We start from the raw sequence: 23,866 nt of genomic DNA, 5'->3' as shown, positions 1-23,866 counted from the left end.
GGCGCCGGGCGCAGGGCGAGGCGACCATGGAGCGGCTGCGTGATGTGTGGGAGCGGCTGCAGGCGTGGGAGCGCGCGTTTCGGCGGCGGAGCGGGCGGTTGCCGGGCCAGGTGCGGGCTGCCCGTGGGCGGGGAGCTGAGGGAGCGGCATCCGGCTGACGCGCTCCCTTTACAGGAGGACGTGGAAGCGGCGCCCGAGGAGACCCGCGGTGAGCGAGCGGGCGCGGGGCGGAGGGAGCGGCCGGGGACGCGGGCAGGGTGCGGGCGGCCTCCACCCCCACGCCCAGCCGAGCCCTGCCTCCTGAACACCGACCCCCCTCCGGCCCCGCCCTCAGCGCTCTACCGGGAGTACCGCACCCTGAAGGAGGCACTGGGTCAGGCCGGCGGTCTCGGGCCTCACGGCTCGGAGCAGTCGCTTCCCGCGGCGGCGGCCGAGGAGGTACCCGGGCTCGACATCCCAGCCTATCGGTCAACTTCCTGTATGCCGGATCCAGGAGGAGTCGTGACCCAGGCTCTGTGGGGCAAAGAACTCAGGGGGCGGGCTGACAGGGTGGAGGAAGGACAGCCCCCGCCCCCAGGTCTCCGGGGCTGGAGACACCTCTGTCCCCCCCCTACGCCAGCCTTTCCGCGGCCTAGATCTCTACCGTCTCTTCCTGTAGATGCTGGAGCCCAGCTGCTGGGGGCCCCACCTGAATCGGGCTGCGACCCAGAGCCCCCATCCTCCATCAAGGCTCAGCTCTCAGGGATCTGTGCAGGACTACGGGAAGAGGCTTAAGGCCAATCTAAAGGGCAGTCTGCAGGTGAGGGTCGGGCAGGCAGTGCGTCCAGCTGGGGTCCAGAGCTACTCTTGGCCCAGGAGCAGGGTCAGCAGACACCCAACCCTGTTAAGTCTTTCACACGTATTCACGCGCACACACACAACTCCAGCATTTCCCAGGGCGCAGCTCTCCAGAAGAGCTCAGGGTCAGCCTCTACTCTCGACTTCTTTTATGTCGCAGCCTTAAGTTTCTCACATCGCCCAGCTGTTACAGGTGGGGCCTCCAGCAGGTTTCAGAGTCTGCAGCACCCCCAAGGGCCTGAGTTCCTGCTTGCTTATCTCTCCCTCCCAGGCTGGGCCAGCCCTGGGCCGAATACCCCGGCTTACACGAAGATCCTCCTCCAAGATGCCTTCCCCAGGGCCACCAGGCACAGGAGCTGCCACCGTCTCTCCAGAAGAAGTCAGTGAGGTGCCCCCCCAGCCTCCCAGGCCCCAGCTGAGGCCAGGCCGGCCCCAGCAGCTGAGGGCATCCCTGAGCCTGCGGCTGGGCTCCCTAGACCCAGGCTGGCTGCAGCGGTGTCACAACGGGACCCCAGATTTTCTGGGGGTTCCCAGGGCCTGCCAGCCTTGCCTGGGTACAGAGGAGTCCCAGCTTCTTACTCCAGGTGTTGCATCTGTCCTCGGTCCCAGCGCTGGCCCTGAGGTGCCTTTACAGGGCCCAGAGGCTCCAACCCTACCAGCAGCTGGTATCAGTGCAGGGAACTCCCAGCCTGGTACCCGTCAAGGCAAGAAGCGGAGATGGAGTGGGGAGCTGGAGGGAAGCCCTGCACAGACCCAGCAGGACAGCGGCCAAGCAGGACCGCTGCCTGCAGGAGCTGGTGCTGCAGCGCCTGCAGAAGACTGTCCAGAGCAGCCTGTGCAGGCACAGCCCCCCAGCAAGCCCCCAGCCCCCAGGTATCACTGCCCTAGCCTCCCAGCAGCGCTGCCCTCAGTCGCGCCATGGTGGGGAGGGCTGTGGGTGCAGTCGACCTGTGTGTCTCTTCTAGACGTGCTGTCCGCGACAGGGGGAATTACGTGCGGCTCAACATGAAGCAGAAACGCTACGCGCGGGGCCCGGCCTCAAGGGGCAGGCTCCTCCGCAAGCAGGTGAGAAGCTGGCGCCAGATGCTCCCGCTCACCTGCCTTGCTTCTTGTTCTGAGTCTCATTTGTGTCCCCACTAGGCATGGAAGCAGAAGTGGCAGAAGAAAAGAGAGTGTTTTGGGGGTGGTCAGCCCAGAGCCACAGCCCAGGATTCCTGCTCCCAGCGTGGGCAGCTCAGTCACTGGGCATCCCAGTGCCCTCAGCCAGGTGAGGCCTCTGCCCCGGGGGGGTGGCTTGGGCCAGCGCTGCTTGCAGGGGTTGTTGTGCTCTTTGGGGAGGCGGCTCTGGCTCAAGCAAAAGGCCCTCCTAACTCCTGCCCCTGGTCCAGAACTTACCTTGGTCCCTCAGCAGGAGGGTGGCAAGGATGAGGGTGGCACACAGACCCGGGCCACGTTCGAGGAAGTATCCCAGAGAATGGGCACTGCCTGCCGCCAACTCTCTGGTGAGCAAAGAGATGGAGAAGAGGTTGTAGCCAGTGGCTTTCTTGCCAGAGTGACCCCAGACCAGTCCGGAGCTCCTGTCCTACCCTATCTTATCTGCTCTCGGCAGGTGAAGAACACACAGAGCCTGCGGGGCCTGAGCTGCTGGTGCCCACAGGGCAGTCTGTGCCCAAGGCTCCTTGTCCACCTCCTGTGCCACCACTCTATCCGCCAGGGCCTTTGGGGCAGGTGATAGGTGAGTAGACGCCTACCAGCTCCAGAGCCTTGACTGGGGGGTGGGGGCGACTCGGGGCCATGCTGACTGATACCTGTGTCCACAGACACGCCAGCTGAGGTGTTTCAGGCCCTGGAGCAGCTGGGGCACCAAGCCTTCTACCCTTTGCAGGAGCGTGTGGTCATGCGGATCCTGTCTGGTGAGTATGGCCGGCAGGGGGCGTGGTGGGACTGAGGCTGGGCCGCAGAGCTGTGCTCTTGACCCTCTGTAACACCCAGGCATGTCCACACTGCTGGTGCTGCCCACAGGGGCTGGTAAGTCCCTGTGCTACCAGCTCCCTGCACTGCTCTACTTCCGGCGAAGCCCCTGCCTCACACTGGTCGTCTCTCCTCTCATGTCGCTCATGGACAACCAGGTTGGTGGATAGGGTCCTCGGGTAGGTGCAGAAGGCAAGAACTGGTACCCATGGCTCTGTTGACCCACTTGGGCTGCTGCTTCTTGCCCCACCCCCACCCCCGAGTGGAAAGTCGCCAGGCCATTCTCAGCTCTGTCTATAAGCTGGCAGTGGCCCAAAGGCAGCAGGGACACAGCTGGCTAGACCCAGGCCCACCCACAAGAGGAGCAGCTCGGGGGAGGGGGCATCCCCACTGGGACCTGTCTCCAGTGCTCCTGAGTCAAAGCCCACAGGTGGCTCTGAACCCTTAGTCATAGGACCCAGGATCTGCGTTTTTCTCCCAGAGATCCTGGAGGGGACACACCAGTAGTTGTCAGGCCAAACCATTCTAAGAGGCATGTGGGGAAGGACCAGGGCTGGTGGCCTGTGACAGGCTGTGCTCCTGTACCTGCAGGTTTCCGGCTTGCCCCCAGGCCTGAAGGCGGTCTGCATCCACTCGGGGATGACCAAGAAGCAGCGGGACTCTGCCCTGCAGAAGGTAAAGGGTCCTCACAGGGCGAGACCGGCAGAGGCAGCAGGCAGACCCCTTGGTGGTGCTCCTGACCTTGCCATCATTCTCAGGTTCGGTCAGCCCAGGTGCAAGTGCTGATACTGTCGCCAGAGGCGCTGGTTGGGGCGGGGGGCGCTGCCCTCCTCACTCAGCTGCCACTGGTTGCCTTTGCCTGCATCGATGAGGCCCACTGCCTCTCCCAGTGGTCCCACAACTTCCGGCCCTGCTACCTGCGTGTCTGCCAGGTAAGCCTGGTGGGGTGCGGTGGGGTGGGGTGGGGTGGGGTGGGGGTGGGGGGGGTGCTACGTGAGCAGACCGAGGAAGGTTGGGCATCTCACCACTCCTCTCCACACAGGTGTTGCGGGAATGCATGGGTATTGGCTGCCTCCTGGGTCTCACAGCCACGGCCACGCGCAGCACTGCCCTTGACATGGCCCGGCACCTGGGCGTGGCCGAAGAGTCTATCCTCAGGGGGTCGGGCACCATCCCTGCCAATCTGCACCTCTCTGTGTCTTCGGACAGGGACCCAGACCAGGTAAGCATGCACGCGTGGGCCGAGCGGAGGCCCTGCCTTCCGACTGCTCGTGCTGACCCTTGTCCTCTTCAGGCTCTGGTGACGCTGCTGCAGAGTGATCGTTTCCGTGCCCTGGACTCTGTCATCGTCTACTGTAACAAACGAGAGGACACGGAGCGTGTCTCTGCCCTGCTGCGCACCTGCCTGCGTGAGGCCCGGGCCCCAGGATCCCGAGGTGAGGTGGAGGCAGGCCTGCACCCCACAGATGGGCCCCGGGCACATGCCACACCTGACCATCGTGGGTCTTCCCTGCAGGCCGAGCCCCGGAGGCTGTGGCTGAAGCCTACCACGCCGGCATGTGCGGCCGGGAGCGGCGGCGGGTGCAACGGGCCTTCATGGAGGGCCGGCTGCGGGTGGTGGTGGCCACGGTGGCCTTCGGGATGGGGCTGGACCGGCCAGACGTGCGGGCCGTGCTGCACCTGGGGTTGCCCCCAAGCTTTGAGAGCTATGTGCAGGCTGTGGGCCGGGCTGGGCGTGATGGGCAGCCTGCACACTGCCACGTCTTCCTCCGGCCCCAGGTGGGTACCCGTCCCACCACCGCTCCCCCAGCCCCGCCGCCTGCTGCGGCCCCCCGTTCATGCTGCTCTGCTGCAGGGTGAGGATCTGTGGGAGCTGCGCAGACACGTTCACGCCAACGTCATCGACTTCCTCGCCGTGAAGAGGCTGGTGCAGCGCGTGTTCCCGCCCTGTGCTTGCACCCGGCAGCCCCTAGAGCAGCAGGGAGACGAGAGCGGGGAAAGGCACTCGGCCAGGGTCCTTGTGGCTACATCTCCCCAGGATGCTGACCATCCCGGCCTCGAGCACACAACCCGGTGCCCGGGCCACAAGCGGGCGCTCCCGGTGCAGCCAACCGTGCAAGCCCTGGATATGCCCGAGGAGGGTGAGGAGCAGGGAGCGTGAGAGGTGGGGGTGGGGGGACACCCCAGCATCCCCGCATCTTCTGAGCCCTGCTCTGCCCCCAGCCATCGAGACTCTGCTGTGCTACCTTGAGCTGCACCCACAGCGTTGGCTGAAGCTGCTGGCGCCCACCTATGCCTGCTGCCACCTGCGCTGCCCCGGGGGCCCCACCCAGCTCCAGGCCCTGGCCCGCAGGTGAGCGTACATCCCACCCCTGGCTCAGGACAGGGACAGAGAACCAGGGCTGCCAGTCACATGTCCCTTCCCCTGGTACAGGTGTCCCCCCCTGGCTGTGTGTTTGGCCCGGCAGTGCCCCAAGAAGACAGGTGGGGGAAGCAGTTCTGTGGAGCTGGACGTGGTCGAGCTGGCAGACTCTATGGGCTGGGAGCTGGCCCCCATGCGGCGGGCTCTCCACCAGCTGCGATGGGATCCAGAGCCTGGGACAGGTGCGCCCGCCCCCAGCCCTGCTTGCCGCCTGTTTGCCGCCTTTCTGCCAGTTTCTGACACCCTATCTGGCAGGTGTGCCTCGAGGCACGGGGGTGCTGGTGGAGTTCAGGGAGCTGGCCTTCCACCTGCACAGCCCTGGGGACCTGACAGCCCAGGAGAAGGACCAGATCTGTGACTTCCTGCACGGCCGCGTGCAGGCCCGTGAGCGAGAAGCCTTGGCCCGCCTGCACCGCACCTTCCGGGCTTTTCACAGGTGCAGGAGGGGGTGGGCAGGGCCTGGGTCACCCCATCCTCCCCAAGGCGGGCCGCTCTTACAGGCTCTCCCCACCCCAGCGTGGCCTTCCCCAGTTGCGGGCCGTGTCTGGAGCAGCCCGATGAGGCACGCAGCGGCAGGCTCAAGGCCCTGCTCAGCCACTACTTCGAGGAAGAGTTAGAAGCACCGGGGGGCGTGGAGACCGAGGAGGACCCTGAGCCAGGACAGGCCAGGGTGAGTGTCGGGGCCTCCGGGGAGGGGGGGGGGGAGAGGAGTTACAGAGAGGACATGCCCCCGGCTGCAGGCACACACCTGCCTCCCGCCCCTCGCCGAGCACTGCGGGGCAACGTGCCACGTGTCCCCACCGGCAGCTCCAGGACTGGGAGGACCAGATCCGCCGGGACATCCGCCACCTCCTGTCCTCGTGGCCAGAGCAGCGGTTCTCGGGCAGGGCCGTGGCCCGGGTCTTCCACGGCATCGGTGCGGAGCTGGGAGGCCCAGCCCTGAGCAAGGTGGGGGCTGGGGGCAGACCTGGCCGGAGTCCTCAGAGCCGCGTCTCCTCCCACTGCAGGAAGCCCCTGCTATCCGGCCCAGGTGTACGGGCGGGACCAGCGCTTCTGGAGAAAGTACCTGCACCTGAGCTTCCATGCCCTCGTGCACCTGGCCACAGAGGAGATCCTGCTGTGGGGCTGCTGACCACCCTGCCGCGGAAGGACCCAGTTCCCCCACATCACAGACACGGGCCTGAGCAGGGGCTGCGTGGCCACAGCATGGGGGGGTGTCAGGTGCAGCAGGTCCTCAAGGTAAAGATGGGCATAGATATCAGTGACCAGGACAGCGACCAACCACTCTGGACAAAGGCCACCACCAGTAGCGTGGGGGCAAGGAGGCCCCAAAGTGCAGAATAAAAGATGCTCAAGTCATTTTCAGGAACACTTCTTCCACCGCGGACAGCCCCACAGTCTGAGAACAACCTTGCACGTCACTCATCCCAAACACAGTGCAAAGGCACACTCCACTTTATTGATAAGTCTGGCCACCCAGTTCAGGCCAGGGTGTTGGGTGCAAGGCCCAGGTACAGCATGGGTGCGGCTGAGAGAGCGAGGAAGACAAAGAAGCAGAGACGTGGCCCCAGGCTGTCAGCCAGGGCTCCAGCCAGCGTGCCCATCAGCAGCTTCCCTAGCAGCTCCAGAGTGGCCAGGAGACTGTAGTGTGTGGCCTGTGGGGGGGAATCATGTCAGGACCTGCTTGGACTCCAGTCCTGCAGCCCCTGGTGTTGCAGCCACATCCCCTCACCTGCAGGGCACTTGGTGCCAGCTGGCTGCAGCGCATCATCAGGGTGAAGGTGGTGGTTGTGACCAGGCCCCCCAGGAAGTGCTGCAGACACAGGCTCAGCAGGGCTGCCCCTGGGAGGGCTGAGGTCAGCAGGGCCCAGGACTCCAAGCTCCTCCCCCCTGTGGCCCACCCCTCACCTCTCAGGACTGTGCTGGGGGCCAGGCTGGCCCCAGGGCTGTCCAGGTGAAAGAGCAGGGCAGTCTGGCAGGCCAGGCCCCCAAGACGGAACTGAAGCGCTGACTTCAACAGGGGCAGTGGCTGCCTGGGGTGGGGTGATGGGGCAGGTCAGAGGGCGTGGGGAAGGAAGGGGAGACAGGTGGGCGGGACAGGCTGAGGGGGGCTCACCGGCGCCTGGCCAGGAGGGCCCCACCCAGGGATGAGCCGGCAATGGAGCAGGCCACAGCACCCACACCATTCCACAGCCCCAGCTCTGGGGTAGAGATGCCGCAGTCCAGCAAGAGCAGTGGGAAGAGGGCGCTGGTGCCCTGCTCACCTGTGGAGAGAGTCAGTAGGGGTGGCTGGCACACCTCCACCTGGGCCTCAGTCATGCTCCCCCAGCCCTGCCTTCTTCCTGGGCCACAGATGCCAGGAGACAGCTGGGGCTGGGCTTCAACGACGCTCAGGGTCAGCGTGAAGCAGCTCAGAGAGGCCCAAGGGAGTGTGGCTGGAGCTGGACCTGCAGAGGACCGGGCTGGGCTCCAGACTTCAGGTCAGACCCCAAAGAGGAAAGGCAGCCCTGCAGGTGAGTTCCGGGGCTCCTGTGGACCCACCCCTGCTGTTCCTGACTCACCCAGCTTGTAGGTGAGCACGAAGCCCACTGTCCACAGGGTCCCAGGCACGGCCAGCAAGTCCTGCCCAAGGTGCAGGGTGTGTCGGGGGTGTTCTGAGGGCAGAGGTGTGGGAAGCTGTCGCAGGGCTGGTGCCACCCAGGTCAAGGCAGCAGCCAACCAATAAGTGGCAGCCAGGAGCAGAAAGAGCAGGGGCCAGGAGAGGGTGGGCACCAAGGCCAGCAGCCCACCCCCAGCCAGCACCGCCCCCAACTTGTACGCGACCACCTGCACAGTGTTGCCAGGCCCCAGCTCTGCGGGCTCCAGGAGCCGCACAGCCAGCATGTCCAGGGCCACATCCTGCACAGCTGCAGCCAGATTCAGCAGCAGAAGCAGCCCCGCCACCGTGACAGGCAGCCCGGCCTGACCAGCTGTGGCGGGAGGGTGGGATGCCAGCAGCCCACACACCAGGCCCAGAGCAGCTGTGCTGAGCGTCAGCCAGGCCCTTGGGGAGCCCCGAGTGTCCACCAGCGGGGCCCACACAAGCTTGAACAGCCACGGTGCGTACAGCGCCTTGGCCAGTCCCACGCGTGTCAGGGAGAGGCCGCGGGCCCGCAGCAGCACGGGCAGCAGCCCAGACTGCAGCCCATAGGGCAGGCCCTGCACCAGGTAAAGGCCGGCCAGCGGCAGCAGCTTCCCACGCATGGCGAGGAGGCGGGGCGCTGGGGCGGGGGCTGGGACCCAAGCTCTAGTGGCTGGGTCTGGGTTCAAGGCCGGCCGGGGCGGCATGAGAGGTTCCACTCAGAGTGGGGGCAGGGTGCTTCCGAGGGGGGTCCGGTCCGGTCGGGATGGGGTCAGGGGTCACAGAGCGGCATGGCTCTGGGGCTGGGCCAGGGTTGGACAGGCTCGCGTCCGCACCCGCGCCCTTGGGTCCTGGGGGCGTCAGAACGCCGAAGAACTGCAGGACTCCTCCACGGCGGCGCTGGGGCAGCGCTCTGGCCCGGGCGGCGCAACCCGGAGACGCGGCGGCCATAGAGAACGCGGACGGGCTAGAGCGCCGGCCGCCTTCTGGCGCCCCCGGTGGCCAGCTGTCCTCGAACGTCGGAAGCGGCCGAACCCGCGGCCCATTCAGGTCCCTCCCAGGGCTATCAGATCCGGTCCCCAGACCCTAACTCTCCGGAAGTGCTTCCTGGTGTCTCACCTGGAGCCTGGTGGCCGCAGGGTCCACTGGGCCCCCCACGGAGGACCCACTGTCTACTACCGCTTATTTCGGCTGCTGGACCCTCACCTCGCTGTGCTAGTGGTCTCGGCGCCCTCCCTAGGCCAGTGGCCGCAGAGCGTCGTGGAAGGCAGGAAGTTCGTGGGAATAGGCCTGAGCCCACATTCAGCCCAAGGAGGCACCCGGCTGCTGCCCGAAACGCCCTCTAGTGTCCAGCTACAAGGCCAGGAGAGCCAGTCCAGGCCGGCCCCAGCCTGACCACAGCTGGCCATGGAGAGGGCGGGGCGGGGCGGGGCGGGGCCCAACGAGAAACCTGCGCCTCCCTTGCCCTCTCCTGCCCAGAGCCTTGCTGTGTGGGGCACCTGAGGCCCAGGGGAGATAGTGAAGCAGGGACTATGGTTAACAACCGCATCCAGAGTGGAGCTGGGGCCTTGGCCAATACTCTCCCTAAGCCCGTGGGTCGCTGAGGCCTGCCAACCCCTAGACCAACTCGCAGACACTTGAGCCAAGACATTCCGTCAGCTGCTGAGGCCACGCGGAGTGAGCTTCCTTTCATTTCCACACATTTTTGGGGCCCAGGTTTCCTCATCTATGAAATGGGGACTACAGTGCCCACCAGAGAGGGCCCTTTGTGCAGTGATCCACAACAGTGTCTGGCATGCACATCCTCGCGCGCCAGTGTCAAGGACACAGGGCTGCCCGCCAGCCCCCAGCCCAGGTCCTTCAGCCCAGAGCTCCACAGGGCACCTCTTCCTCAGCATCTTCCGTGCTCTCTTCCCCCAAACTTGCCCTTGGGTGCCCCAGCTCAGGAGGGGGCCTCCCCTCTCACTGCTTCCCAGCCCAAGAACTGCATTTGCACGTGGATGTCACACACCACACACAACATGGCAAAGCGAGACCCGTTTGCTCTTCCTCCCCTCCCTGCTCTTGGGCCAGCACCACCGCTCCTCCAGCTGTCCAAAGTGGCAGCACCACTGCCCACGCCCAGTTACAGGAACCAAGACTGCCCCTTTGAGTCCTCACGGTCACTCCGCTTCCCAGTGCTCACCCCATCCCGCCAAATCCATCCTGTAAGGTCACCTCCCCTGGAAGCCCTCCCTGACCACTCCTCCCGGGCCCCCAGGCCTGCACAGAACCCCACACAGAAAGGCAGTCAGGAACGGACAAGGCGGCGGAGGCGCATACAGGTGTGCACCCAGCCTCCAAGCAGCCAAGCCAACCCACTGCTTTATTAGGGGCCTGAAAAGAGGCAGGGGCCCAGCCACACAGGCAGCAGGAGCAAGTCCAGAGGGCTCCAGAGACCCCAGGACCCTGAGCACTGTCCGCCCGGGGTCGTCCCTGCCGGCCCAGCCTGGCCCCCAGCGGTGTCCTCAGGAGTACTCGCGGGTGAACTTGGCGTGGAACTGGCTCAGCGTTTCCAGCAAGGGCCGCAGCTTCTCCATGGGGGGCAGAATGGTCATCCTAAAAGGGGGAAGAAGGTAAGCGAATGGGGTGGGGGTTGCGGGGAGGGGCTGCGGGGCCCAGCCTCACCGGAAGTGGTAGGTGCCTTCCCGCTGCCCGAAGCCGCTGCCAGGCACCACGCAGATGCCGGTCTCCTCCAGGAGGCGCAGGCAAAAGAACATGTCGGGAGCCAGGCCCAGCTCCTGGGGGCGGACGGGCGGGGGGGCGGGTCAGGGCGGGGCGTCCCAGGCCGCGCGGGCCCCGCCCCGCCCCGCACGCCGCACGCCGCACGCCGCACGCCGGACCTGAGCGCGCTGCACCGCGCGAGGAGGCAGATGCACGCGCGGGAAGGAGTACATGGCTCCCTGCACCGGATTGCAGTGGATGCCGGGAGTCTCGTTGAAGACCTGCTCCGTGAGCTTGGCCTTGGCCGCCAGCTCGGCCAGCACCGCCCGCTTCTCCTGCGGCCGTGGAGGGAGAGCCGGTCAGGCTGGGCCAGGGGCGCGGCGCTCTGACCCCGCGGCCCCGCCCACTCACCGCCTGGAACTGTGCGAAGGAGGGGTCGGAGGGCGCGGGCGGGCTGACCGCCACGTCTAGCAGGACCTGGCCCGGCGTGGGCGGGCACAGGCGCACGCTCCGCAGCTTCTGCATCTGCTGCTGCACCGCTGCGTCCATGTTCACCAGCTCCACGTAGCCGCCGCGGAAGCCGCACCTGCGAGGCGAGGGCGGGCGTCGAGGCAGGGCAGGCAAGGAGGGGCCGGCCTGGCGGGCGAAGTGAGCCAGGCCGCGGCCCGGGTGCCCGGCCCCGCCCGCCCGGCCAGCACGCACTCGCCCATGTAGCCCTTGGAGACCGAGTGGAAGGAGGCGAGCTCCTGCCGCGCCGCGTATGGCGGCCCCATCTCCGTGAGCACCTTCTTGAACGAGTGGAACTGCGAGCCCTCGGCGTACACGTTGTCCTGGTACACCTGGACGGGCGACAGCGGGGTGCGTCACGGGGGCGCGCGCCGCCACCCTCCGACCCCTCCCTGCGGGGGCCCCGGCCAGCACCTCATCGGCCAACAGGAAGAGCCCCTCCTCAAAGGCGAAGCGGATCACGGCCTCAATGCACTCGCGGGTCTGCACCTGCCCTGGGGCACAGACGGGTCCGGGGTCAGCTGAGGGGCCGCGCTGCTCTCCGCGGGGCGGCGGGCGGAGGGGCAGGCTGACCCAGGCGCAGAGGGCAAGGGTGCCTGTTCGGGCCAGGGCGGTGGGGCGGGGGCGGGTGGGGGCGCGCACCGGTGGGGTTGCCGGGGTTGATGATGCAGAGCGCGCGGGGGCGACAGTGGTCACGCGCCTGGAGCAGCGCGCGCCGCAGCTCGGCCACGTCGAGCGCCCAGGCGCGCTCCTCGTCCAGGTAGTAGTCCACCTGCACCGCGCTGAGCTCGGCCAGCGCGGCGGAGTAGAGTGGATACTGAGGGATGGGGATGAGCACGCCCGTGCGCGTGCGACCCTCGCCGGCCACCAGCAACTTCAGCAACGTCTGCGGGTGGGACCGGGAGGCGGGGTTGGCGGGCCGAGGGCTGCACCCGTCCCCCGCCCCGGGCGCCGCTGTGCCAGGACGAGCCGAGCCGCTCGGCCGGCACTAGGAGCCGCGGTGTCTTCCCGCGCTGCCCCGGCCTACCACGATGGCGTCGCTGGCCCCCGTGGACAGGAAGATGTTATTGGGGTCGGCGGGAATGCCTCCATCGCGCCGCTCAATGTACCGCGCCACGTCCTCGCGGATCAGCTGGGTGCCAGAACTGATGCTGTAGGCCCCTGGGCCCGGGGACAGGGAGGACGGGGTGGGAGTGGGGGTGGGATAGGTGAGGTTCCCTTGCATCCCTCCCGAGGAGATCCGCCCCTTCCAGCAGGCAGATCCACCCGTCTCCTGGGACAGCCTCCTCCAGCTCCTGTTCCTGCCCCTCCCTGGGGCTTGGGCAGGTTCTGGCACTCACCGAGGCTGTGGCCCCCACATGCCTGCAAGATGCGCTCCGCCCTCCTCTTGGCGTCGTCGGGGAAGTCAGGGCTGTTCAGGAGATCAGGGTGGACGCAGAGCGCCAGGACCTGGGAGGAGCGAGTGCTGGGGCCAGGGCACATGGGCTGACAGGGAAGGGGTGCAGGGCAGTACTGAGCCTCACCTGGCGCAGGAAGGTGATAGGCGTCTGCCCCATGGCCTGTGCGTCCCCGATGTTAGCTCGGATGACCTCAGTGAAGGGCTTCTTTACGCCCTGTGGCGCCGGGGGGGGGGGGGGCGTGGGCAGTGACAACGGACGTTATCGCTCCCACAGGCCTTGTCTCATTCGGCCCACGGGTGGGGGGAGAATGGGGCCACTCAGTGCCCCGGTGCAGCTCTGAGGCAGTGGTGGGGCTCAGGATCCTACCTGGCGCAGCTCCTGCTCCAGCTCCAGCGCCCGCAGCACGACTGGGCCTCGTACCGCATACTCCACCTTCCGGACACACGGGTTCATGGTGTCCAGCGTCAGCACTTTCTCCTTCAGCCCATTTGTTGCAGCCTGACCGTGGTCACCTGTCCTCAAGGCCATGATCCTTCTCGGACCGGGCAAGAAGGAGACTCAGGAGGCGTCAGGATCCAGAAGTGTGGGTGAGGGAAGCTGGGTCCCGGCTTGGTGGGCCAGGGCTGGGAAGGGGGCACCCTCTTCACTGCAGCCTGCTGGCCCCACTGAAAGGGACAGAAAAGGCTGAAGGAGCTGGGCCCGCCAGGCCCCGCCCCACCCGTCTGGGCACAGTTCTGCCCTGGGGAGCCACAGGGAGTGGGTGAGAAGACAGGCGGGGCTTGGGGTGAGGCCCAGTGCCCGCCCAGTGTCCCCATGATAGGGGAGCAGGAGACCCACATGGGAGGTAGGGACAGACGGAAGGGTCAAGCAGCTCTGAGGGACTAGGCTTGGGGGAGGGGAGGTGGGCTGAGTGCCCTGAGGGGTTGGCAGAGCCTGGCAGAGCTGAACCTGGAGGGGAGAATGAGGCCTGGGGCCTCTGGAGATTTACCCCAGTAGGGCTAGGCCGAGGCCTAGCCCTTTTGGACCCCCCCATCTTTGCTTGGGCCAGCAGAGTAGGCCTGTCTCCCGGGTAACTGAGCCAGGCCTCAGGAATCCTGGGGCTGTCCGGGGAGGGGAGTGAGGCTTCACATGCGGGGGTTCCATCTGGCCCCTCCTGCACTGGGGACCATGGCCCGGGGCAGCAAGAGCCCTGGGGCCGGACCTCGGTCCCCCATCAGTGCTGCAAGGCTGGAGTCTTTGGGTGGGGGTGTTGGGGGAGGGGCAGGGCAGCTCTGGGCCTTCGCAGGGCCCTTGGACACCTCAGCTGCTCTGGGCTGCTGTCCTGCCCTTTCGCCAAACACACACCAGCCTGGGGCTGCCCTTGGGGCCACACCACAGGCAGGGTGACCTAAGCTTCCCTTCCCTGTGGCTCCTGATTGGTGGAGAGAGTGGGAAGCGAGCCGTGATAAGCCCTCAGGGCCCCACCTCCACAGGCCCTGCAGGGAGCTGATAGGCCATGCCCAGCGGTGGCCACCCCAGCACCAGGATCTGGCTCCGCAGTGAGGGTCAGGGAGCAGCAGGCCCTCTCGGCTGAGCGGGGCTGTGGGTGGCTGGTCAGGCCTGGGGAAGGCTTGGCCCCTTTGCTCCTGCAGGCCTCTCTGGGCCCCAGGCTGGAGAACAGGTTAATATGGGCCCAGCCGCAGGCAGAGCCAGGCCCCGCCCGCCCCCTGGCAGCAGGGCCATGTGGCAGCTGTGGTGGCAAGTGGACCTTGGGCAGCGCACCACCCCACACTCTAAATTTAACCAGCAGCCTCCCCGCGGGCCCCCCCCCCACTGTGCTGAGGACACCCCTCCAACCACTGATGCTCAGGGATGGGGGGGAGGGGCCTGTGGACACTGGGCTGACCAGGTCAATGTCCAGCGGAGAGGGTGACCCAAGCCCATGCCACCCAGCACTGGTGGCCATGCCAAGCAACCTGCCCTGGACAGATGAGCTGGCAGTGCCCCAGCCCTCCCAAGTGAGGCCCCGAAGGGGCCCTGTCACCCTGACACATCGTGCCTGGTCAGCTCAGTGCCTCAGCAGCCAACTGTTGGCCCTCCTTGCCAGCCTGAGCAGAAGCTGGCAGCCAGGCCCCAAGATCGGGGCTGCATGCCAGTAATGGGGAACCCGCCCCCCCACCGGGGAGGCTTCTGACGCTAGCCTTGTACCACTTTGACCCTCTGGCCCTTACCCAAGAGTCTTACGGAAAATACTCTCTCCTTTTCCAAGCCAGGATCCCTGCCTCTCCAGCATGGACACCCCCCAGCCCTGGCCAACAAGGAGTGTCCTTCTGAAGCTCCCCATTCCCCTCAAGAAAGCAAAGAATTACAGAGGCGTCTCCAGGAGGCTGGGGAGGCAGGGTGCAGTAAACGCTAGGCCTCTTGCCGGGGGCGGCGTGGGCCTCACGCCCACGCAGGGGCTGGGCACCACAGGCAAGCCCCAGCACGCGCCCACAGCCCTCAGGTGCTCACAGGGCCAGGCGCACCCAGGCCCAGCAGCGCAGCAGCTCCCCACCATGGCAGTGGCGGCCCAGCTGAGACACACGACAGGGCAGGTGGCAGAACGGCCCTTTATTGAGAGTCACAGAATGAAACTAGGTCTCCGCAGCCAGGTGCTTCCCAGGTACAGCTTCTGCCACAGGTCCGTCCCCGAGGAAGGAGGAGGCTGGCAGCCTAGCCCGGGACGCACGTTGCGGTACGCAGAGCAGGGGCCCTGGGCCTGGCAGTGGGACGTTGGGCACCCCAAGCGCCAGCCCCTCACATGAGCAGGCAGCATGGCCTCTTCTCCACGCGGGCCTCTTCTGAGGGGGCTGTGAGTTTGAGCAGGGGTGGGTCTCCACCAGCCCCGGAGCCACACTCCAGCTGAGGGGTCTCGGTGTCCACAGGCAGTTCAGACTCAGCGGCCTCGAGCCCCTCGGGCGGGGGTCGCTGCAGCTTAGCGGCAGCCCGCTGACGCTTCAGCTCTGCCAGGGTGTGGGGGGCCTTGGCCTGGACCAGGGCGTCAGGGGTGGTGCTCTCCAGGGGGCTCAGCTGGTAGGAGACACTTCGGTCCAGCCGCTTGGAGTAGAGGTGCCGCCCGGGGGGGCTCCCCACTCGGCCGTTGTGCTGCCTGGCCGCCTCTGGGTCCTCCTCCTGTGTGGGGAGCACAGGCCCCGGAGGCCATCAGGAGGGTCCCCTCTGGCCTGGGGCCCCGGAGGCCATCAGGAGGGTCCCCTCTGGCCTGGGGTGCCGGGCTGCGTGGCGGTCCAAGGGCAGAAACGCGGGTGGGGGCGGCAACTGAGGCCCACGGGGCGCGAGTCTTGCGTATGGGGGCAGGGTCACTGGTCCCACCAGCTCCTGAGGCTGGTACGGAGGGAGGCGGGGCCCGGGCACGGCTGGGCAGGGCTCACTTCGGGGGGCGGACGCCGGAGCTCCGCATCGGTCTGGCGGTCCTCATCCTCCTCAGACGGCTCGGGGCTGGTAGGCGGGGGCTGTTGCCACACGATGGCCTCCCGGGCGTGCTCCTTGCGGTACAGGCTGGTGCGCTGGGTCAGGCTCACCCGCCTCACCACCTTCCTGGGAGGGGGCGGGCAGGAGGAGTGGAGGGGAGAGACACCGCCTTCCCTGCGGACTCTGCCCCGAGCTCCAGCGGGCACGTAGGCCTGCCAGCTGACATCAGCAGGGACAAAGCCCGGGGCAGAGCCCAAGGGGCGAGGGGAGGGGAGAGGGGTGCTGAGGGCCCGGGGGTGGGGCGCTGGGCGGGCCCGCGGGGGCCTGGCGGGAGGGGCGGGCACTTACCCCCGGCTGCCGGCGCTAGAGGTGCGTCGACGCAGCAGAGAACGCTGGCGGCCCTGGGCGCGCAGGAGTGCGTCGTGCTTGTGTTTCAGCTCCAGCAGCTTGGCCCGCACCTCCTCGTCCCCGCACACGTCTGAGAAGGAGTGGCCGGAGGGTCAGGGGTGCCCGCCCGCCCGCCCCCGACACCGGGAGGATGCGGCCCCAGGCTCACCGAGAGGCGTCTCGTCCATCAGGGATTTGCCGTTCAGGTCAGCCCCGTGTGCCACGAGCAGCTCCACCAGGTGCACCTGTGGGCCGGCGAGCCCGGGCTGCTGAAGCCTGCGGAGCCGCCGAGCCCGCCCGGCCCCACCGCCCCGCAGGCGCTCACCTGGCCCCAGTAGGCCGCCGCGTGCAGTGGCTCCCAGCCGTCGCGATCCTTGGTGCTCAGGCTGGCCCTGTGTTCCAGCAGCAGGGCAGCCGCCTCGCCGAACCCGTTGGCCGCGGCGATGTGTAGCTGCAGGCAAACCGCCGGCCCCTGAGTCCCGGCCCTGGTTCGGCCGGCAGCAGCCTCCCCTGCCTGGGTCCCGCGCGGCCCCGTCCTCACCAGCGTAGCCCCGTGGTCCCGGGGGGCATTGAGGTCTGCCCCCGCCTGCAGCAGGGTCCGGACGTCCTCCAGCATATGCAGCTCGGGCAAGGCCCGGGCCTGCTCGATGCTGTCCTGGGTGATGCCTGCGGGGCAGTGGGCTCAGGGCTCCACCCCCAGGACACCACCCACCGCACCCCGCACCCCCCTGCCCCGGCGGGCAGGCAGGCAGGCAGGCAGGCGGGCGGGGCTGCACGCACCACGGCTGGCCATGGCCGTCTCCAGGCAGTCCAGTGTCTGCTCGTCGTCACACAGGTCGTAGGGCATGTTCCCATCCGTGTTGACTGCCAGGAGGTCGGCACCACTGCGGGAAGGGTGGACGGGGCGCTGGTCACAGGGCCCTTCTCCCCCAGCGGAGGCCCCCAGTACCCTCTCAGAGGCCCTCCACCTAGGGCTGCCTCAGAGGGGGCCCGGGCCTCACCTGCTGCAGTGAGAGGCAGCCCCTCGGCCCTGGATGCTGTCCTGGGGCCAGGTGGGCTGTCCTGCAGTCTCCACCATGTCTGATTTTTCAGGTTCCTGGCACCCCTCTGCCCCCATGAATACGTACAGTGGGCCCACTTGCCACGAGGGGGTGCCAAGACTCTGGGGGCCCCAGGCAGCGGAAGGTGGTGGGGAGAGAGCCTGGGTGTCAGGAGAGCGCTGTGAGGAGCTGAAGGAGAGCCCGAAACACAAGGCTGGGTGCCCACTGTGGAGGGACACGGCGTGGGGCTAGTGGCCGCCTGGGCGCACCCCCTTGCTGCCCCGTGACGCTGCACACCCAGCCCGTCCCACTCCAAGGCATCTGTGTGCAAACGGGAGCCACCACCATCCACCCACACACCCACCACTGTTGCCCGGACTGCTCCAAGGCCAGCCAGTGGGGGACTCCTGGATCCTGGTGAAGCTGACCACCCTCTCCATTCACCAAGGCAGGTGTTCAGGAGCCCAGCCCTGCTCTGCCCTCCTTGCTAACGGCCCCACCTGTGTCCAGGTATCCCCCCCTTGCCAATTTCTCCCTCGTGGCTCTGACCAGAATGGCATTTCTCTGTGCAGACCCTGGGAAGGCCAGAAGACCAGAGCAGGAGATCAAGGCCTGTCCTCAAGGAGTTCCCATGCTCTTCATGGTGTGAGCAGCCTGGCAGGCGGAGGACCACACTGCCCTGAGTATGTGCTAGTTCCGTTGGGGTGGCAGCATCCGTGGTCTCGGCCCACGTCCCGCTCTGCACGCCAGGGTGCAGGCAGGGTAAGCAAAGGTCAGTGGGGACACAAGAGGCCAGGGTCCAGGCACACTTTCCCACAGAGATGAGATGCCTGGGCGGTGTCTCCGGATGAACTACCCACTGCAAGGAAGGTCCTGCCTGCCCCTGGCCCAGCTGCAGCCCCTCCCTGATAGAGACGCCCACTCCAGCCACACCTGCTCCTAGTGGGCCCTACCGAGCAATGAGCAGCTCCACCAGGTGCAGGTGGCCACAGGTGGCCGCGGCATGCAAGGGTGTCCAGCACTCACTGTCACGGGCATTGACCTTGGCCCCAGCCTCCAGGAGCTGCTGCACCATCTCCCGGAAGTCATCGATGCAGCTCTGCAAAGCACGTGGCCTGAGTGCCCGAGCCACAGGCCAGGGCCCCGTCCTCTCCTCGCACCCTCAGCGAGGCTGACCTGATGCAGGGCGGTCAGGCCGTCCTCATTGGCCAGGTCAGGGCTGACCCCACTCTCGAGGAACTGGCGGACTGCAGAGAGGAGGGGGGTGCGTTCAGGGCACAGAAGTCCCGCCACAGGCCAGCGCCATCCTGCTCAGGTCCCTGCACCTGGGATACCTGGGCTGACTGCTGTGCGTAGCCGGGAGAGCAGAGGACGGGGAGAAAGGCAGTGGTACAGGTGACAGGAGGGACACCAGAGCTCAGGCCGAGGGCTCAGGAGCTGGGCCCCCAAGCGGGGTACAGACAGCAGCACTCTGCCTCTACCCTCCAGCAGGGCGCCCTCCTGAGTCATGGCACTAGGGCCCTCCTGTGTGACAGCCACCTCCACCGTCGCCCCCTGGGCCTGGGTGCTGGCACCTTCTGTCAGCCATCCCTGTGTCAGCTCCCATGCTTCCCCCAGCCTTCCCCACTTTCTCTCTCTCACACACACACACACACACACACACACCCCTTCTCTGGCACTTGCAGCCGCCCACCCCTGCACCGCTGCAGCCAAGAGTGTGGGCCCAAGGTGCCCAGGCCTGGCCCTCCTTGGCTGCACCCTCCTCCCCGCAGCTCCCATGCACTGGCCTGAGGCACACCCTGCCCCTCCTAGCCCTCTGCACCCCAGCTTCTACGGCAGAGGCCCCTGCCCTGGAGGGAGGCAGAAAGCGCCCTCGAGAGCCTCCCGGGAGCGCAGAGGGGCTATGAGCATGTGGGCACAGGAAAGGAACAGGAAGCCCGCCCACAGTTCAGGCCTGTCGTCTGGGAAGGTTCTGATGGGAAGAAGGAAGAAGTCAGAGGCAGAGCCAGGAGCAGGCATCGAGGGGGCCAGCCCGTACGGGGAGCCCCGCTCCCCGTGCCCTAACCTGCCCAGGTGGGCTCCACCATACTCCTGTACGGAGGCTCAGGACCCAGGCAAGCAGGCGTCCCGAGCCAAGCCCAGCGCCCTGGCAAGAGGCGGCGAAGACTGGCCAGCTCCCAGCCCACCCGAGCCAAGCCCTGTGGGCCCACCCAGGGCCCCCGCCCACCCCCCTAGGCCTCACCTTCACTGCAGGACCCTCCGCAGGCTGGCCTGTGAGGGCTACCCTGGGGGCTCCCACCACTTGGGGTCTGTGGCTGAGGACGCTGGGCCTCGCCCTTGGCGGACCTCTCGAGGCCTGCGCCGGGGGACAGGGACAGGGCTGCCTGCCGTGCACGGCTGGCCCACACTCGCCTTCCTCCAGGTCATTCCGGGCAGCCGCCTCCAGAAGGGCAACGCTGGGGGTGAAGAGGACCCGCTTCTGCGGCCAGCCGCCGGCTGCCGCCTCCTGTGACTGCTTCCGCCGGCCCCTCCTGCCATGGGCCTCCTTCTCAGCCTGGGCCCACATCTTCACCTGCTGGGCACGCCGCTTCTGGGCGTGCTTCAGCCGCTCCTGTGTGCTCATCCTGCCCACCACGGGCATCTCTGCCAGCAGCTCCAGGTGCTCGGCCATGGCGGGGGCTGCCCGCCCGGGGGGCTGCTGGGGGCACCGGACGGGGAAGCGCGGGGGCCAGGCTGGGCCTGAGAGGCGGGGCAGCTGGCTGGACTGGCGCCCTGGGGGGCATCCCCTCTCTAAGGCTCGGTGTCCTCTGCCCCTGGCAAGGCTGGGTCAGGAGGCCCCCCACTGTGACCAGACCCGGGCAGCCATGAGGGGCCTGGGCCCCAGGCAGAAAGGGCAGCAAGGGAGGGCACCTGCAGCCGGCCTCCCAGGGCCCGGGCACCTCGGCTGCTCAATGGACAAGGCCTCCCTCCCTCGTGGGGTCAGGGTGCCCACCCTGTGGGAAGCAGTCCTGGACCCGGCCAGCCTCAGTTCAGGGTCTGAAGCTAATGACCCAGATAATGAAATTGCAGCTCCCTGACACCTCGCCGAGGGGAAGGGGAGGCCAGGACAAGGGGCAGAGGCCCCTGTGAGCCCTAAAAGCCCCTCTCACCTAACAGGCCTTAGGGGACCAGGTGGGGTCTAGGAGCAGCCATGGCGGGGGCCTTCTCTCCCCACGCCCCCAGCCTTCTGGGGTCGGTGCTAACGAGGAGGTGTGGCCACAGGGGGCCCGGGCGGGTGTGTGTCCAGAGTCCCGGGGTCCGGCCCCCAGCGTCTGGGGCTGAGGCTCTCTAAGCGGCCGGGGCACCGAGGGTACAGCGGGCCTGGCGACTGTGTCTTCAGGAAGGCCTCCCCTTCGGAGGAGCCGGCGGCTCAGCTGTACGCGGCAGGTGCTCCTGCTGGCCTGAGAGGAGGAAGCAGGAAGCGTCAAGGCCAGACGGCGGCTCCACCCGGAGCCCCGCCCTGTGTGAGGGCAAGCCCTGCCCGGGAGATCCTGGCGGAGGGGAGGGGGCTGGCTGTGCCCGCATTCTTGCCCTCACACTCGGGCTCTGCAGCAAGGGCTCTGCGGGCTGTGCGGCTGAGAGAGGGGAGCAGGGGCGGCACTGCGCGGCGGCCCCTCAAGGCCCCCGGCTCGGTCCTTGCCCCGCAGCACCCCTGACCTGTGCGCCCCGGGCTGGGCTGGGCTGGGCTGGCCAAGGTCACCTTCTCCTTGGGCTCTCCTGGACTCCCCGAGGGCTGTGCGGCCTACGGCCTTCCCGAGGGCGGGCCCTGCCGCCTGGGCCCCGGGCCGCCCTGCTGCTGGGCTGCAGCTGCGGAGGGTGGAGGGCCTGGCCTGTCCTGACCAGCACTCCAGCTCCTCACCGCCCGAGTCTGGGCCTCTTCCTCGCCGGGCTTTCTGTTTCTAGCTCAGGCCACTCGGCGCTTCCCTCTGCCATCCTGGGCGGCGGTCCAAGCCCTGGTCGTGTGAACACAGGCGCAGGTGGCCTGCCTGACAGACAGGTGGGCAGGCAGCTGGGCTGGGGCACAGCCCCACAGTCCCCACCATGGCCCGTCCTGCCCAGCACGCCCGGTGTGCTCACTAGGCATGGTCCCAGGACACTCCTCGGGAGGCCGTGGCCATGCTCCACCTAGAAGGTACCCACCTGCAGCTCAGCCTGCCCACCGGGAGTCCCCATTCCCACTCGGCCAGACCTTGTGGCCATCTAGAGACTGACCCAGCCTTCTTCTGGCCAGACTTGTACTCAGGGGTCTCAGTGAGTGCCCCCTTCTTTCTGGAAGGGAACTGTCCTGGGCCAGATCAAATGAGGTCAGGTCCTTCCTGCCCCGGGACCCCCAGTGTATTGGGAGCCTCGCTTTACAGCTCTGCCTTGCCCTGGACTTTGCTGGCACTCCAGCTATCCGCTCTGCGAGCCAGGCCTCAGAGGCTTCCTGGGGACAAGATAGGGGACCAGCGAGGCCCAGAAAAGAGCTCTCCAGGCAGCACTCCTGCTCCAGGCAGCCAGCCCCCAGCTGGCCACCTCTGCAGACTGCTGGGGCCAGGCAGACAGTGAGCTGCCTAGGCCCCCTGCCTGGATCCCCCAAGTCCCGCCTCTGCCCCCGAGACACCACTTCTCCACCGAGACAGACAGGCAGGAGGCCTGCAGGCACCGTGCCAGCTCCCCACCCATGAGGCTGGGGGTGGATCCCAGACCATACCCAAGGCATGGCAGAGCTTTCACTGGCTCTGTAAGACTCTCCCTCCCTGCTGGCCGCTCACAGGTAGCCTCCTGTTCCCCTGGAGGAAGCTGGGACCCCCTCCAGCCCACACATGGGATCTTCACCTCTCTGGGGTAGGTCTCTGAAGAGCCTGCCCCAAGAGACCCCAGGAAGGAGCAAGGCACTCTGCCCAGGACCACCCCCGACCCCGTCTCCGCCATGGGAAGGGGAAGGGGACCCACAGGGGATGCCACCCCGACCATGTCCACGAGGGAGGAAGTGCCCTGCAGGCCGAGGCTCCACGGCAGAGCGGGCTCACAGGGCCTCAGGGACCGTCTTCTCCAGGTGGGCGCCAACATCAGAGCCAAAGCCCGATTTTGTTAAGTTTGACAAGCTTTAGGAGACGTCATCTACCCATCATTTTATGGAAGAAAAGAGATTGTGACGCCCACGTCCTACAGAAATTCCCCTAGAGGGGCATTCCCTGATGGTCCAGTGGTTAGGGCTCCATGGTTCCACTGCACGGGTTCGATTCCCTGGTCGGGGAACTAAGACCCCTGCATGCGGGGGGAGCAGGGTGGGGGACAGAAAAAAACCTAAAATAGAATAACCACCAGCTTTTCCAATTGAACAGATGTTGTGTTTTCTAGATGTTGTTTTCTTATTTTGAAGGCCACCCATGAAAATACATCTGGGGCAGGATCTGAAGCCTCACCCAGCCCCACCCCTGCGCCCCAGGCCGCACGGGGCTCAGGATAGAGACTGCTCCCTGTGGGCCCCCAACGGCCCGGGCACTGCACACTGGAGACTCTGGTCTCCTGCTGGGCTACAGCAGCTCAACCGGGTCCTCAGCCCCCTACTCTGGGGGACCCACCTGCCTGCAGCCCCAGGTCCCCTCTGGGCCCCTTTAGCAGCACTCCTTGCTGGAAGCTGCCTGAGGACAGTCTGCATGTGACCTTGGGTGGGTCCTTGGACTGCTGGACTGCCTCCTCTGAGAGAAAGGTGACCCCAGGGAGTCCCAGGACCCTGCTGCAGTGGGCGCCCATCCTGGAACAGTCTCCATGGGGGGCAGCACAGTGCCCAGCCCCCGGCCCCCCAGGCTGAGTCTAAGCTCTCTGCCTGCTGCCCCTCCTCAAGCCCCACCCTTCCGCCTCCTCCCAGCCACACAGTCCGGGAACAGTCCCCCCAAGCTAGAAGACTCACCCCTCAGCTGAGCCACAAAGGCCAGGACAGCTCAGTGGAGTCTCAACAACTGACCACCGCGCCACACCCAGGCCAAGGGGGCCAAGCAGGGCGGCTGCCGCCTCAGTCCACAAATCCTGCCCCAAGCCTCCCTGGAATGTCAAACAGAGATAATCTGGACGATTTTTCCACTTCTCAGCTCCATGCCTGGGGCGCTGCATGGGAGTGTGGGGCTGAGGTGGGAGGAGCCTTCTGGAAGGACAGTGGCCACTGCCCCTCATCCTCTGAGCCCACGCCACTGGACTACGTCCAGAGTCTGTCGAGAGTACCCCTGGACACCCGGCTTATGGGCCCCAGCCCAGGCCCTCGGTGTGGACAGACACACGCTGGCCTGAGTGTCTCAGCGGCCCCTCCCCATCCAGTCCCAGCCCTGTGCCGGCAGGCCCCTGTCATTATCCCCGTTTCCCACCTTGGGAACTGAGGCCTGAACCCGTGGGGCCCTGCTGACGCCGCCACCGTCCTGCCTCTCGTGCCCACTTCCCAGCATCTGTGAGAATCAGGGACAGTGTAGCAAGAGCCCAGAGGCTTTGAGGGTCGGGAAGTGTCCCTTCACTCACC

The 23,866-nt window shown here is 66.9% G+C and overlaps 4 protein-coding genes across 22 annotated transcripts in view; 1 reads left to right on the top strand and 3 right to left on the bottom strand.

The window, feature by feature from the left end:
• Positions 1-26: 26 nt before the first annotated feature.
• Positions 27-6,589, top strand: RECQL4 (RecQ like helicase 4). The gene is given in 22 exon segments (XM_061171473.1): positions 27-110; positions 175-208; positions 335-438; positions 659-799; positions 1,109-1,726; positions 1,729-1,902; positions 1,978-2,104; positions 2,447-2,572; positions 2,658-2,750; positions 2,830-2,966; positions 3,400-3,483; positions 3,567-3,740; positions 3,851-4,030; positions 4,103-4,244; positions 4,325-4,587; positions 4,664-4,949; positions 5,032-5,161; positions 5,243-5,412; positions 5,486-5,666; positions 5,747-5,900; positions 6,038-6,146; positions 6,238-6,589. Coding segments are annotated over 22 exon segments (3,636 nt in total). The 3' UTR covers positions 6,363-6,589.
• Positions 6,590-6,670: 81 nt separating this feature from the next.
• On the bottom strand, positions 6,671-8,773 carry MFSD3 (major facilitator superfamily domain containing 3). Of its 3 annotated transcripts, XM_061171595.1 has the most exons (5): positions 7,792-8,773; positions 7,347-7,494; positions 7,139-7,263; positions 6,963-7,072; positions 6,671-6,885 (listed from the first exon to the last, which is right to left on the bottom strand). In XM_061171595.1, exons 1-5 carry the CDS (start codon positions 8,555-8,557, stop codon positions 6,712-6,714), a joined length of 1,323 nt encoding a protein of 440 aa, XP_061027578.1. In that variant the 5' UTR covers positions 8,558-8,773; the 3' UTR covers positions 6,671-6,711. The 3 variants fall into 3 exon arrangements, with proteins under 3 accessions (XP_061027578.1, XP_061027577.1, XP_061027579.1); XM_061171594.1 differs by having other exon boundaries at positions 6,963-7,263; XM_061171596.1 differs by lacking the exon at positions 6,963-7,072.
• Positions 8,774-10,196: 1,423 nt separating this feature from the next.
• On the bottom strand, positions 10,197-13,119 carry GPT (glutamic--pyruvic transaminase). Its single transcript, XM_061172100.1, has 11 exons — positions 12,827-13,119; positions 12,584-12,673; positions 12,401-12,509; positions 12,088-12,221; positions 11,703-11,946; positions 11,475-11,554; positions 11,256-11,392; positions 10,965-11,139; positions 10,733-10,888; positions 10,518-10,630; positions 10,197-10,448 (listed from the first exon to the last, which is right to left on the bottom strand). Exons 1-11 carry the CDS (start codon positions 12,986-12,988, stop codon positions 10,358-10,360), a joined length of 1,491 nt encoding a protein of 496 aa, XP_061028083.1. The 5' UTR covers positions 12,989-13,119; the 3' UTR covers positions 10,197-10,357.
• Positions 13,120-15,034: 1,915 nt separating this feature from the next.
• Positions 15,035-23,866, bottom strand: part of PPP1R16A (protein phosphatase 1 regulatory subunit 16A) — a 30,419-nt gene continuing 21,587 nt past the window's right edge. For 8 of the 17 annotated variants that reach the window (XM_061172084.1, XM_061172087.1, XM_061172088.1 and 5 more), the window contains 13 exons: positions 23,270-23,400; positions 21,074-21,326; positions 19,747-20,774; positions 18,511-18,581; positions 18,288-18,433; positions 17,422-17,559; positions 17,075-17,178; positions 16,836-16,960; positions 16,620-16,745; positions 16,464-16,539; positions 16,256-16,385; positions 15,868-16,033; positions 15,035-15,610 (listed from right to left, as the gene is read on the bottom strand). In XM_061172084.1, coding sequence (XP_061028067.1) covers positions 15,236-15,610; positions 15,868-16,033; positions 16,256-16,385; positions 16,464-16,539; positions 16,620-16,745; positions 16,836-16,960; positions 17,075-17,178; positions 17,422-17,559; positions 18,288-18,433; positions 18,511-18,581; positions 19,747-20,005 — 1,716 coding nt within the window. In that variant the 5' untranslated portion in view covers positions 20,006-20,774; positions 21,074-21,326; positions 23,270-23,400 and the 3' untranslated portion in view covers positions 15,035-15,235. Of the gene's footprint in view, positions 15,611-15,867; positions 16,034-16,255; positions 16,386-16,463; positions 16,540-16,619; positions 16,746-16,835; positions 16,961-17,074; positions 17,179-17,421; positions 17,560-18,287; positions 18,434-18,510; positions 18,582-19,746; positions 20,775-21,030; positions 21,050-21,073; positions 21,360-23,269; positions 23,401-23,717; positions 23,796-23,866 lie in introns of those variants that run through there. The other 9 variants (XM_061172095.1, XM_061172096.1, XM_061172098.1 and 6 more) reach the window with 7 other exon arrangements.

The sequence above is a fragment of the Eubalaena glacialis genome, chromosome 17 (assembly GCF_028564815.1).
Source record: "Eubalaena glacialis isolate mEubGla1 chromosome 17, mEubGla1.1.hap2.+ XY, whole genome shotgun sequence".
Lineage (NCBI taxonomy): Eukaryota > Metazoa > Chordata > Mammalia > Artiodactyla > Balaenidae > Eubalaena > Eubalaena glacialis.
The sequence above is the reverse complement of the archived record's forward strand: the minus strand, read 5'-3'. Positions and strand labels throughout refer to the sequence as shown.